The 12,418-nt window shown below is 42.7% G+C and overlaps 1 protein-coding gene across 1 annotated transcript in view; it reads right to left on the reverse strand.

Annotated features, from left to right (window-relative positions):
- Nucleotides 1-12,418, reverse strand: part of LOC106055551 (voltage-dependent calcium channel gamma-5 subunit-like) — a 121,144-nt gene that overhangs the window by 12,114 nt on the left and 96,612 nt on the right. The window contains exon 3 of the mRNA XM_056019606.1: nucleotides 2,233-2,322. Coding sequence (XP_055875581.1) covers nucleotides 2,233-2,322 — 90 coding nt within the window. The remainder of the gene's footprint in view (nucleotides 1-2,232; nucleotides 2,323-12,418) is intronic.

Below are 12,418 nucleotides of genomic sequence, written 5' to 3' on the forward strand. Positions count from 1 at the left end.
TACCTCATTGTTATTTCACAGGTCTGTATGTCAAACCTGTGACGTGGCAACAAGCTATTGGTCTCCCGTGACCATAGGTTGCCACTTCACGGTTCTTTGTTCAGGACTACTTTTTCGATTGATCTCAGACCCACTGACCAATGATCATTTCGAGATGACCAGTGTCCAGTAGCCTATACACGCAAACCCCACGTTTTACGAATGATGAGCGATTTACATAAGTCTGGACAGATTAAGCTGACCAGTGTGTCCTGGCAGTGGTCAGTGCTGTGCTTTTGGACTGTTCACATTCTGCTGGCCAGCTTGCCAGCGGACCGTCCCATGACATCCCTGTGACAACAACTCGATGTAGAGTTGCAGTGCTGAGACAGGCCTACCATTGGGAAGAACGCAGGGAAGAAGGGGAGGAGAGTATAATGAAGGGTACGGGGTCTCCTCACTAGTAGTCTAATCTTAGTCACTTCAAACGTGGGAAGCGTCGTCGAGAGGTTAAGTGCGCTTGAACTTAGCTTGGCTTGGCTACCTATGAAGGGGGCCCGAGGTTTACTGAGCGCCTAAAAAGGCAGCACGCAAAAACCTTCTCCTAGATACCCCTCCCCACCTGGTCCACAACTGAGATTGGACCAAAGCGCTCTGAGATGACCAGTGTCCAGTAGCCTATACACGCAAATGTAAAAGAAATAATTTTTATTTTAACAATCGAGTCCTCTACATAATCAACATGGATATATCACAATTCTGGTATGCACAAACACAAATACAGAAGACAACTAGATCTGGCTTTTGTAAATTAGTTTTTAAAAAAGCAGAGAAGAATATCATTGGAATTGTAGATAATGGATGCGGTAACGGATTGGTTTTCAATACAGAGAGATCAATGCACACTGACCAGGGACAATGACCACAATAGCCGGCTTTGCTTTCCGGAGTTTTCTTAATTGTTACATTCAATGACCCGCATAGTCGTTTACATAAATCTATTTTCAAGGACTTCCGAAAGGATGTCGACATCTAGCTATTAACCGAAGGCAGAAGCCAATAGGCCTTGAAGAAGTTAACCTAGTAGGCCTTGACCAAGTTAGTCTATCAGACATGGAAGAAGTTAGCCTCTAGTAGGCCTGGACAAAGTTAGTCTATCGGACATAGAAGAAGTTAGCCTCTAGTAGGCCTGGACAAAGTTAGTCTATCGGACATAGAAGAAGTTAGCCTCTAGTAGGCCTGGACAAAGTTAGTCTATCGGACAAAGAAAAAGTTAGCCTCTAGTAGGCCTGGACAAAGTTAGTCAATCAGACATGGAAGAAGTTAGCCTCTAGTAGGCCTGGACAAAGTTAGTCTATCGGACAAAGAAAAAGTTAGCCTCTAGTAGGCCTGGACAAAGTTAGTCAAACAGACATGGAAGAAGTTAGCCTCTAGTAGGCCTGGACAAAGTTAGTCAATCAGACATGGAAGAAGTTAACCTCTAGTAGGCCTGGACAAAGTTAGTCTATTAGACATTGAAAAAGTTAACCTCTAGTAGGCCTGGACAAAGTTAGTCTATCAGACATGGAAGAAGTTAGCCTAGTAGGCCTGGAGAAAGTTAGTCTATCAGACATGGAAGAAGTTAGCCTCTAGTAGGCCTGGACAAAGTTAGTCTATCAGACATGAAAGAAGTTAGCCTAGTAGGCCTGGACAAAGTTAGTCAATCAGACATGGAAGAAGTTAGCCTCTAGTAGGCCTGGACAAAGTTAGTCTATCAGACATGAAAGAAGTTAGCCTAGTAGGCCTGGACAAAGTTAGTCTAACAGACATGGAAGAATTTAGCAAGAGCCTCGAAGAGAATTAAACGTTGAATCTATAAGATTGCTATGTTTAAACTAAATGTTTCAATCTCTAAGAGATAAGAAAAAGAAAGTTGCTAGAAGAAGTGCGAGATTTAAACCCAGGACTCACAAAGTTTACTTTCTACATGTTCAATGTATATTTACAATTTTAAATTGGTCATTGTATTAAGTCGATTTAACATGTTTATTCAAAATATGTTTGAAGATATCAAACCATCAAAAGTTATTGTGGCGATATAGAAATAAATAAGGATAGTCCAAGTGGGATATTAGGGTCCTGAGTAGATTTTAATGTCAAGTTGATCCTGGAAACAAAAAATTCAAAAAAAAAAAAAAATTTTAAAAGGAATCGATGAAGGATAAAAACCTGGTCGTTTTAACGTCTTCGGTTTAAGTAGGATGTAATACTTACACAAGATTGCATCAGTAGGACCCAGACCTTCCCTGTCCTCGTCAGTAAAGTAAGCAATATAGGAACACTCGTCTGGTTTGTGGTCATTATCTGGGGAAAGAAACAACAGTTACCTTTTTATTAAAAGTCTGACATAGTAAGGCCTAGAGAATATAGAGTTGTCTGCTCCAGGAACTGATCTCAAAGTGTGTACCTTAAGGGGGCGGGAAGCATGTAGGATGTAAAAAGAGATTGCTTGAGTGAAGAGAGAGAGAGAGAGAGAGGAGAAAACATGAACAAAAAAGTTCAGAGTGAATTTGTGAAGTATCTTGTTCCAAACTCAAGTTTATTAAAGGAGATTAAAGTTGGTAATAAACAAGACAAAGTTAAACTAACCCAAAATCGGCCCCCAAAGTGATCCACCCAGTCAGGAAAAAAGGCAGGTTTCAATAGTTTCAGAAGAATATCAGTATTAAATTCTATCAGAAGTGGTCCACCCAGGCAGGTAAAAAGGCAGGTTTTCTACTTTTTCAAAACTAATATCATAATGAAATTCTATCAAAGGCAAATGACAGAGAAGAATGGAGAAAGAAGGTTGACAGATCCTGTGTGGTGCCCCAAAGGTCTAGCAGACCAAGGGATAGGTGAAAGTGTATGTGATGTTAGATGTGAACCTGGACTATCTGATGTCTTATAATGAGTATCTAATTGATCTAATTGTTTTGTAAAGTGTCAGTCTCGTATTCAAAGCCTCAAGAAAAAACATTTCCGTAAAAAAATAAATTCCTTTAGTTTTGTGTCACATGGCCCCATTGGCCCTCTTCAGTTCATGTGATAATATGAACAACTACTTATTAACTGTTGTTTTAAATAATGTCCAACTTATTTGTATAGTAAATAGATTTTTTTCTCTTTAATAAAAAAAAGTTAACATTTTTTTGTGTGTAATTGTAGTAATTAGTATGACAGAACTTACATAACTTAGAAAGACAATTGTAAAAAATAATGTTTTTTTTGATCAAAAATCTAAAACCATTTGCATAAATGTGTTAAAAATATGGTAAATAGTCATCTCCCTTACTAAAATGCCCCCAATGTTTGTTACTATTAATAGTGAATAGTTGTAAAAGTGGTGTATTTTTATGAGAAAAAAAAACTGCTTGCATAATTGATTTAAAAAAATAAATTTTTCGCTTTTAGAAAAGAAAAAGTAGCCGTTGCATCAGAACTTTGAATGATCTAAAATATCATGATGTCAGATTTTCATTTTCTCTTCTAGTTTCTGAAATCTAAACGGGACGGACGGACAGACGGACAAACAAGCCACACAAAACTAATAGCGTCTTTTCCCCTTTCGGGGCCGCTAAAAATCTTTTTGTATGAATTGCTCAAAATGTTCACTTTATTTTTTCTAAATGCAAGGAAACCTTTGAGTTGAGCACGGGACGATGTAAGATGATGGTATTTACAAGAAAACTATCACGGTGAAAGCAGAGTTTGCACAGTGTGGCCAATTAGCTAGTTTTTTCTCAAAGATATACATAAACTGTAAAATTTCTAGGAAACTCTTTAGAGCCGTTTTTGAAATCCGTGTCCACTCTGAGTCCACTCAGTGTCCGTCCAGCCAGGAAGAGTATGCAATCTTATAAAAGGAATAGTAAAACAAGCACAATATAAAAAAAATCTTCAAAATAAAAAAAAAAACTTCTTTAAAAACTATATTTACCGACCGATAATGAACACGTTATTTCCCTTATTCGATATCAAACAAAATAATTATTTACCAACAGTTAATTGACCAATTGAGTATTTTTGTTTATTGATTCATGTCTTGTTAGGTACAATAAATAATTATTTAAAGTATCAACTTGATCAGAGAATGCGTGAGGAGAAATAGCGTTAACAATTATTTAATGGGAGTAGACCCAACAAATTTAGCCATATCTGTGAATACTGAAGCATTAGTTTTCCTTGTTGCTATTAAAAAAATAATGAATTACCGGTAATCTATTGTCTAATAGTTTTTTAAAATTGATTCATGTCTTGTCTTCGTCAATGAATACTTGTTCGAAGTTTCAGTTTGATCCGAGACTGGGTGTGGTAGAAACAACGTGTACACACTCCAGACAGACAGACAGAGTTGTTATATATACGCTTTGAAAAAAAGTTGTTTGGTTGAAAGGAATTAAGTATTTTATTCACAGACTTTTCACAGAGATCAGATAATATAATAAATTATTCTCTTGAACTCCGGGGATTTCACGCGTTCATTTGCGTACTACTTATTTAGGCATTTCTTGTGCACACATTAGATAAAGCCGTTATCTTGGTTCTATTGAAGTTCTCATTTGGTCGCCTGCTTTAGTTTTGGGTCTCACTTGTGTGTCCCGCGAACTTCCTTAGAGCTATCAAGTTGTCTGTGTCAGAGGCCATCTGCTGCCAGCTGCTTTTCTCTATTCTCCGAGCTTAAAACCTCGTCTGCCGATTCAGTATTACGGCCAATATATTTCAAAGACGAAATATTGAATAAGTCAATTTCAAAAGTCTACATTTTAATGTCGGTATGTAATAGGTGGTGAGGTGAAGACTGGGAATTTTAATTTCGGAATCTTTAGGGCGTCTCTGAGTCGACCCAGTTTCATTGGTTGCCTGACATTAGTTGGGTAAAAGTAAAGGCGGTTGGTCACATGACACCCTCGTTAACCTTAGGTCACAGAAACAGATGACCTTTACGTCGTCTGCCCTATAGATCGCAAGGTCTGGAAGGTTAACTTTACTTTTTACTGTATGTAATGAAACAGTTTTTCTTTGAAACAAATCTCTCTGAGGTCCAGAGCTACAGTCAAGTTCTGCCTCTTTGGTTTTAACTAAATCTTATCTACTAGGAACTATAGTAGGCTAGTGGTAGGTCAAATCTCAACTAAATCTTATCTACTAGGAACTATAGTAGGCTAGTGGTAGGTCAAATCTCAACTAAATCTTATCTACTAGGAACTATGGTAGGCTAGTGGTAGGTCAAATCTCAACTAAATCTTATCTACTAGGAACTATGGTAGGCTAGTGGTAGGTCAAATCTCAACTAAATCTTATCTACTAGGAACTATGGTAGGCTAGTGGTAGGTCAAATCTCAACTAAATCTTATCTACTAGGAACTATGGTAGGCTAGTGGTAGGTCAAATCTCAACTAAATCTTATCTACTAGGAACTATGTGTGACAAGTCAAAAACTCGCTGTCAGAGTCACTCTAAATTATCACAGCATTAATTATTATTTTTCATTATTTATTTATTTTATTTTAATTATTTCCCCATCCAACCCCTAAATCATTCACCCGCCACACCTTTTCCTCTCTACCAGGCTAGACTTAGTCCACCACCTTGGAGAAAATTAGGCCAGTCCTTTCATTTATCTTCCCTTGACCGGGGCAAAGATACGCTCAGACCTTGATCTTATCGACAGGATGTCTGACAGCCGCGGTTGACACCACCTTGGTTTGAATGCAAGCTAATCCTCCCCCCCCCTTTCCTCACGTCTCTCTTTGATCTAAGAGATTACCCTGGTCAACACACCGCGTGATACTCCAAGGTGCGGCTCTTGTCGGATTTCACCCACGTGTAAGATAATTCTTAGCCTAGGACATTTCCGGTGTCCGCCCACACTTTTCAGGCATATATATATAGTAAACCAACTCAAATCACCCTCTCTTTCTCATTCGAGCCGAGCTATCGAGTCTGGACTATATCACTCATTCTTTCTCCTAGAGGAATACCTGGTGGTAAGCCGAACTTAATCACAAGTTCCATCTCAATTACTCTGTGTATATTTCCATTGGATTTTATCATGTGTATTTTGCTTAGTTCATTTATATTTAATTAGTGCATTGTGTATTTCTCACTGGCGTAAGTAGAAAACATAAACATGTTCTATGTATTTATTTGTATACTGCATTACCCTGTTAATGCTACGTTGCTCAATTGATAGTTGATGCAACCATGTATATATTTGTACATCTTATTTTATTTCCTTTATCTCGGTTGGCCGCCTTGATAATCTTACTAGCGCACTGATACTGCGTCTAGAAGAGAGATACGAGTTATCTCCCCTGTAACGAATTATCTCCCCTTTACTCATTTTACTCTAATGAGAGTTGCGACGCTTGAAGGGACATTCAAGCACGCTCCATTGTTCTCGACCCACGGTCATATGTAAACAAACCATCTGGATCGCTGACCACCGCCCAACTCACCCCCCCCCCCTTTTCTTTCTCTATCCACCTGTGTTGTTTATTTGAGATTATTATTTCCCCTTCTATGTACATTCTCATATTATTATTTCCCCTTTTATGTACATTTCTATATTGCTACTATCTGCCATCTATTTTCCCAAATCCCATTTGTCAACATCTCCTCATTGTGCTCTAAAGCAATTTCACCAGTCTGACGAATGCACCTCAGTCGAGGGCATCGATAAGATGCATGAGAGACATGTCCTAACTTGTCTTTATTTATCCGCAGCCTTCCTCAGGTGTCTGCCTATTTAGGTGCTTAGTGCTATTCAGCACTGTATTTGCTATCAAGAATCACCTACTATCTATGTGCTTAGTGCTATTCAGCACTGCACTTGCCTACTGAGATCTACTCAACTCTACCACTTGGCGCTATCGGCATTGCCCGCCTATTCGACAGCCCACCTGTCAAGCTATTAGGTGCGACGTCCCTATAGACCAGATCTGTGTGAGACGTCATAGCTACGCCAACCCTCTGCAACTCACTGGACATATCCTGTCAACCACGCTGCCCACGGCAGATCAGCTCTGCCCGCAGTAACCTTGTGCCCACGGTATCCGGCCACCCGCCATACTGTGCCCACTACAGATACTAGAACTTGGGACTGAGACTCCACAAGAACTATATCGCCGGCGTCCCTCTATCCGCTAGAGCGCCACCTCCAGCTGCAGAACCTCAAGCCAGGACACAGCCAGCTGCGACATCAACAGGACAACCAGCTAAGTCAGAGGACAAAGTGACATATTCTCTTATTATGTGCAAGAGTGATGATTAAACATAGAATATACTAGAGATAGATGCAAACCCTCCCCCTTTTTATCCTTATATGTATATTTATGTAAATAAATATTCTTTATTTTAACTTTTGTATCTATCTTTCATTGCTTCGTCTCGTTGCGTGTCTGCTCCCGATTCATATGCTGATAAGTGGGGGTGTGATAGCATTAAAAATAATCATCCCCTAGACATTAAAACGCGCCAAACACACGTCACATTTCCCCACCTGTCACATTTTGGCGAGCCCGTCCGTGGATTTAACCCATTAGTACAGCAGGCACGAACAGGCAGCAATAACTAAATTCCATATCAATATTTTTTTTTTCTCTAAAAATATTTATAAGTATCATCACTTCGCATTAACAAGAGTGTCACTTCTGTCATATTTTATTTATTACTATTATTGCATTTCATGTGTAATATTTTCTTGCAGGAACTTTGTGATTAACATAGGCAGACACCACATTCCTTTTGCACTCTTCCCTATAACTTCCAAGTAATTGCTTTCAGCAGCTCCTTCCTCGTCTCCACCTCTTACTCTACTTCTGCTTTATCCCCCTCATTACCCACCCCTCATCATTATGGCCAGCGGCACACGCTCGAAAGCGGACTCTGACATGAAGCAGAAAATGGCTGAATTGAAGGATTTTGCAGCCACCTTATTTGATGATGAGGCAGAACGGAAAAAATTTGTGAGAGCACGATTTGAGGCGTTTGAAAGAGAAGAAGAACAAAGAAAGGAAGACGAAAAGGAAGAAAGAAGATTAGCAAGCGCGAGGGAGCATGAAATAGCTATGGAAAGGGAGAGAAGGGAAACAGACACAGCTAAAGAAAGAGAAAGAAAGGAAGCTGAAATAGCTATTGCGAAAGAAAGAGAAAGAAAGGAAGCTGAAATAGCTATAGCTAAGGAAAGAGAAGTCACGGAGCGAGAAAGAGAGCAACAAATTACAGCGAGGGAAAAGATAGCCGCGGACAAAGAGAACGAGGCCGCCCGCCAGGCTTCTTCCGAGTCCCGCCCGGCTAGCCCAGCATCCTTTCAAAGTTCCTTGAACGGTCTACCCCACATGCCAATGGAGCACTTCGACGACAAGACAGAGAACATCGAAGTTTATCTTGTCCGATTTGAGGAAGTAGCACGCTTCTACGGTCTGCCAGAGGAGAAATGGTGCTTCCGGCTATCCCAATGCCTCCGAGGCAAAGCCTACGAAGTTTACTCCAAACTTCCCTCCGGCCAGCGAGAAGACTACGCGTCCCTCAAACAGGCGCTACTCGTCCAGTTTGAGCTGACCGCCGAGGCCTACCACAAAAAGTTCAGAAGTTCCCGCCTCGAACGCAGAGAGACCTACGGCAACCTCTGTGAGAGGCTGGACAAGTACCTTGTCAGGTGGCACGCCCTCAGCCAATTGCCAGAGACTTTTGATGGCCTAGCATGCCTCATACTCTCTGAGCAGCTGTTAGAATGCATGTCCCCAGAGGTCAGAGTTTATGTCAAGGAGCAACAAGCAACTGCACCCGCTGACATAGCTTCCGCCGCTGACCGGTACTTGAACGCCCGTAAGGACTTAAAAGGTAAAGCAACTGCGACAGACCAGCAAACAGACCAACCAACTTCTCCTGCTCAATCCAACCTCGCTCCTAAAACTCCCCAGCACAACCAGGCACCAGGCCGGCAATCAGCCCCTCATAACTACAATAACCGCCCCAACCATCAGTCTCGCTATAACCAGTCCAACTACTCTCAGCGTGACTTACGTCATAGCGTGCGTGACAGTAGACCCACTCCACAACGGCAGCAGCAGGCCCCACGGACCCTATCTACGGTGACGCCAGTCTCTCAACCCTCCGCGATCGATCCTTCTGACCAACCGGAGGAGGACACATACTTCGTCTCCACGATGGCCGTGATTCCTCAACCCACTGCCATTGACCTCGGCCAACCAGAACTCCCACCGGTGCTACCTCACCCCATCTCTTCTCCTCCGGGAGTAGAGAACATTCTGGCTAACGGTGTCGAAGTTTTGGGCCTATACGACTCAGGCTGTTCGTTCGGCGCGGTTATCAATAAGGCGCTGATTGACCCATCGGATCTCACTGGTGGAACAGTGACAATCCAGTCCATAGACCGTGGCACTCCCCCGCAGGTTCTACCTGTCGCGAGGGTGCACGTGGAGTGCAGATACGTACATGGCACCATTGACGCCGCCGTCATGGACACGCCAGTGTACGACTTCATTCTAGGCTCCAAATATGTCCCTCTTGGAGAAGTCAACAAGCCATACTTCTCTCTGCCCGTCGGTAGGTCGACGAGGCAGAAACGTGGCAGCAACCAGCAGGTTGGAAGCCCTGGTCGCCACACTGACACGCCTAGTCCCGACTCATCAGCGAAGCCCAAACCACTTTGCCCTGGCATTGACACTGCTAGGAAGTCACGAGTTAAAGTGTGCCCGCACACTCGTGAGGGTCTTCTTGACCCAGGCTACTCAGCCAAAATTAAGCAACATTCCTTTGACATTGACAGTGTCAGAATGCCCCGAGGTAAGATTAACCCTTGCTCTCGTGGACTCACTCCTCTCCATGGCTCATCAGCCACCGTTCCGAATCAACCTCCCCCTGGCTTTGATAGTGTCAGGAAGTCACGAGGTAAGCCGAACCATCGCGCTCGTGAAAACACTTCTCACTATGGCTCCTCAGCCACCATGCGAAATCAACCCTCCCCTGGCATTGACTGTGTCAGGAAGCCACGATGTAAGCCGAATTATCGCACTCGTGGGGACGTTCTCCGGCAGAACTCCACATTCTTTATCAGGCCACGCTTCCCTGACATTGATCGTGTCAGACGATACCGAGGTAAGCTGACCACTTACTCTTGTGAAGGAGCGCCTAACAGCGGCTTCGGAGGTAAGCCCCAACGGGCACACGTGCCTTGGGCACCCCGCCTAAGCCCCAATCACCCTCCCCAATCCGCCCCAGGAAGAAGATATAACTCATCCAATCGCCCAATCTACTCTCCCGAGCAGCCCCACATGTTTCACCCAGGTGACTACATAATCAGGGACGGAAAGTAGACCACGGACAGACTTGGACCGACTCTCCTCCTGGCATGGCTACCCCTTATTTTTCCAGATTTTTTTTTCTAATGCTGTGATAACAACTGATCTTAAAGTTAGAGTGACATCAGTCTGCTCGCACTTTATGGATCTTTCTGCGATAGATCCATCTTGGCGGCGGCGTATGTGACAAGTCAAAAACTCGCTGTCAGAGTCACTCTAAATTATCACAGCATTAATTATTATTTTTCATTATTTATTTATTTTATTTTAATTATTTCCCCATCCAACCCCTAAATCATTCACCCGCCACACCTTTTCCTCTCTACCAGGCTAGACTTAGTCCACCACCTTGGAGAAAATTAGGCCAGTCCTTTCATTTATCTTCCCTTGACCGGGGCAAAGATACGCTCAGACCTTGATCTTATCGACAGGATGTCTGACAGCCGCGGTTGACACCACCTTGGTTTGAATGCAAGCTAATCCTCCCCCCCCCCCTTTTCCTCACGTCTCTCTTTGATCTAAGAGATTACCCTGGTCAACACACCGCGTGATACTCCAAGGTGCGGCTCTTGTCGGATTTCACCCACGTGTAAGATAATTCTTAGCCTAGGACATTTCCGGTGTCCGCCCACACTTTTCAGGCATATATATATAGTAAACCAACTCAAATCACCCTCTCTTTCTCATTCGAGCTGAGCTATCGAGTCTGGACTATATCACTCATTCTTTCTCCTAGAGGAATACCTGGTGGTAAGCCGAACTTAATCACAAGTTCCATCTCAATTACTCTGTGTATATTTCCATTGGATTTTATCATGTGTATTTTGCTTAGTTCATTTATATTTAATTAGTGCATTGTGTATTTCTCACTGGCGTAAGTAGAAAACATAAACATGTTCTATGTATTTATTTGTATACTGCATTACCCTGTTAATGCTACGTTGCTCAATTGATAGTTGATGCAACCATGTATATATTTGTACATCTTATTTTATTTCCTTTATCTCGGTTGGCCGCCTTGATAATCTTACTAGCGCACTGATACTGCGTCTAGAAGAGAGATACGAGTTATCTCCCCTGTAACGAATTATCTCCCCTTTACTCATTTTACTCTAATGAGAGTTGCGACGCTTGAAGGGACATTCAAGCACGCTCCATTGTTCTCGACCCACGGTCATATGTAAACAAACCATCTGGATCGCTGACCACCGCCCAACTCACCCCCCCCCTTTTCTTTCTCTATCCACCTGTGTTGTTTATTTGAGATTATTATTTCCCCTTCTATGTACATTCTCATATTATTATTTCCCCTTTTATGTACATTTCTATATTGCTACTATCTGCCATCTATTTTCCCAAATCCCATTTGTCAACATCTCCTCATTGTGCTCTAAAGCAATTTCACCAGTCTGACGAATGCACCTCAGTCGAGGGCATCGATAAGATGCATGAGAGACATGTCCTAACTTGTCTTTATTTATCCGCAGCCTTCCTCAGGTGTCTGCCTATTTAGGTGCTTAGTGCTATTCAGCACTGTATTTGCTATCAAGAATCACCTACTATCTATGTGCTTAGTGCTATTCAGCACTGCACTTGCCTACTGAGATCTACTCAACTCTACCACTTGGCGCTATCGGCATTGCCCGCCTATTCGACAGCCCACCTGTCAAGCTATTAGGTGCGACGTCCATATAGACCAGATCTGTGTGAGACGTCATAGCTACGCCAACCCTCTGCAACTCACTGGACATATCCTGTCAACCACGCTGCCCACGGCAGATCAGCTCTGCCCGCAGTAACCTTGTGCCCACGGTATCCGGCCACCCGCCATACTGTGCCCACTACAGATACTAGAACTTGGGACTGAGACTCCACAAGAACTATATCGCCGGCGTCCCTCTATCCGCTAGAGCGCCACCTCCAGCTGCAGAACCTCAAGCCAGGACACAGCCAGCTGCGACATCAACAGGACAACCAGCTAAGTCAGAGGACAAAGTGACATATTCTCTTATTATGTGCAAGAGTGATGATTAAACATAGAATATACTAGAGATAGATGCAAACCCTCCCCCTTTTTATCCTTATATGTATAT

The sequence above is a fragment of the Biomphalaria glabrata genome, chromosome 2 (assembly GCF_947242115.1).
Source record: "Biomphalaria glabrata chromosome 2, xgBioGlab47.1, whole genome shotgun sequence".
NCBI lineage: Eukaryota > Metazoa > Mollusca > Gastropoda > Planorbidae > Biomphalaria > Biomphalaria glabrata.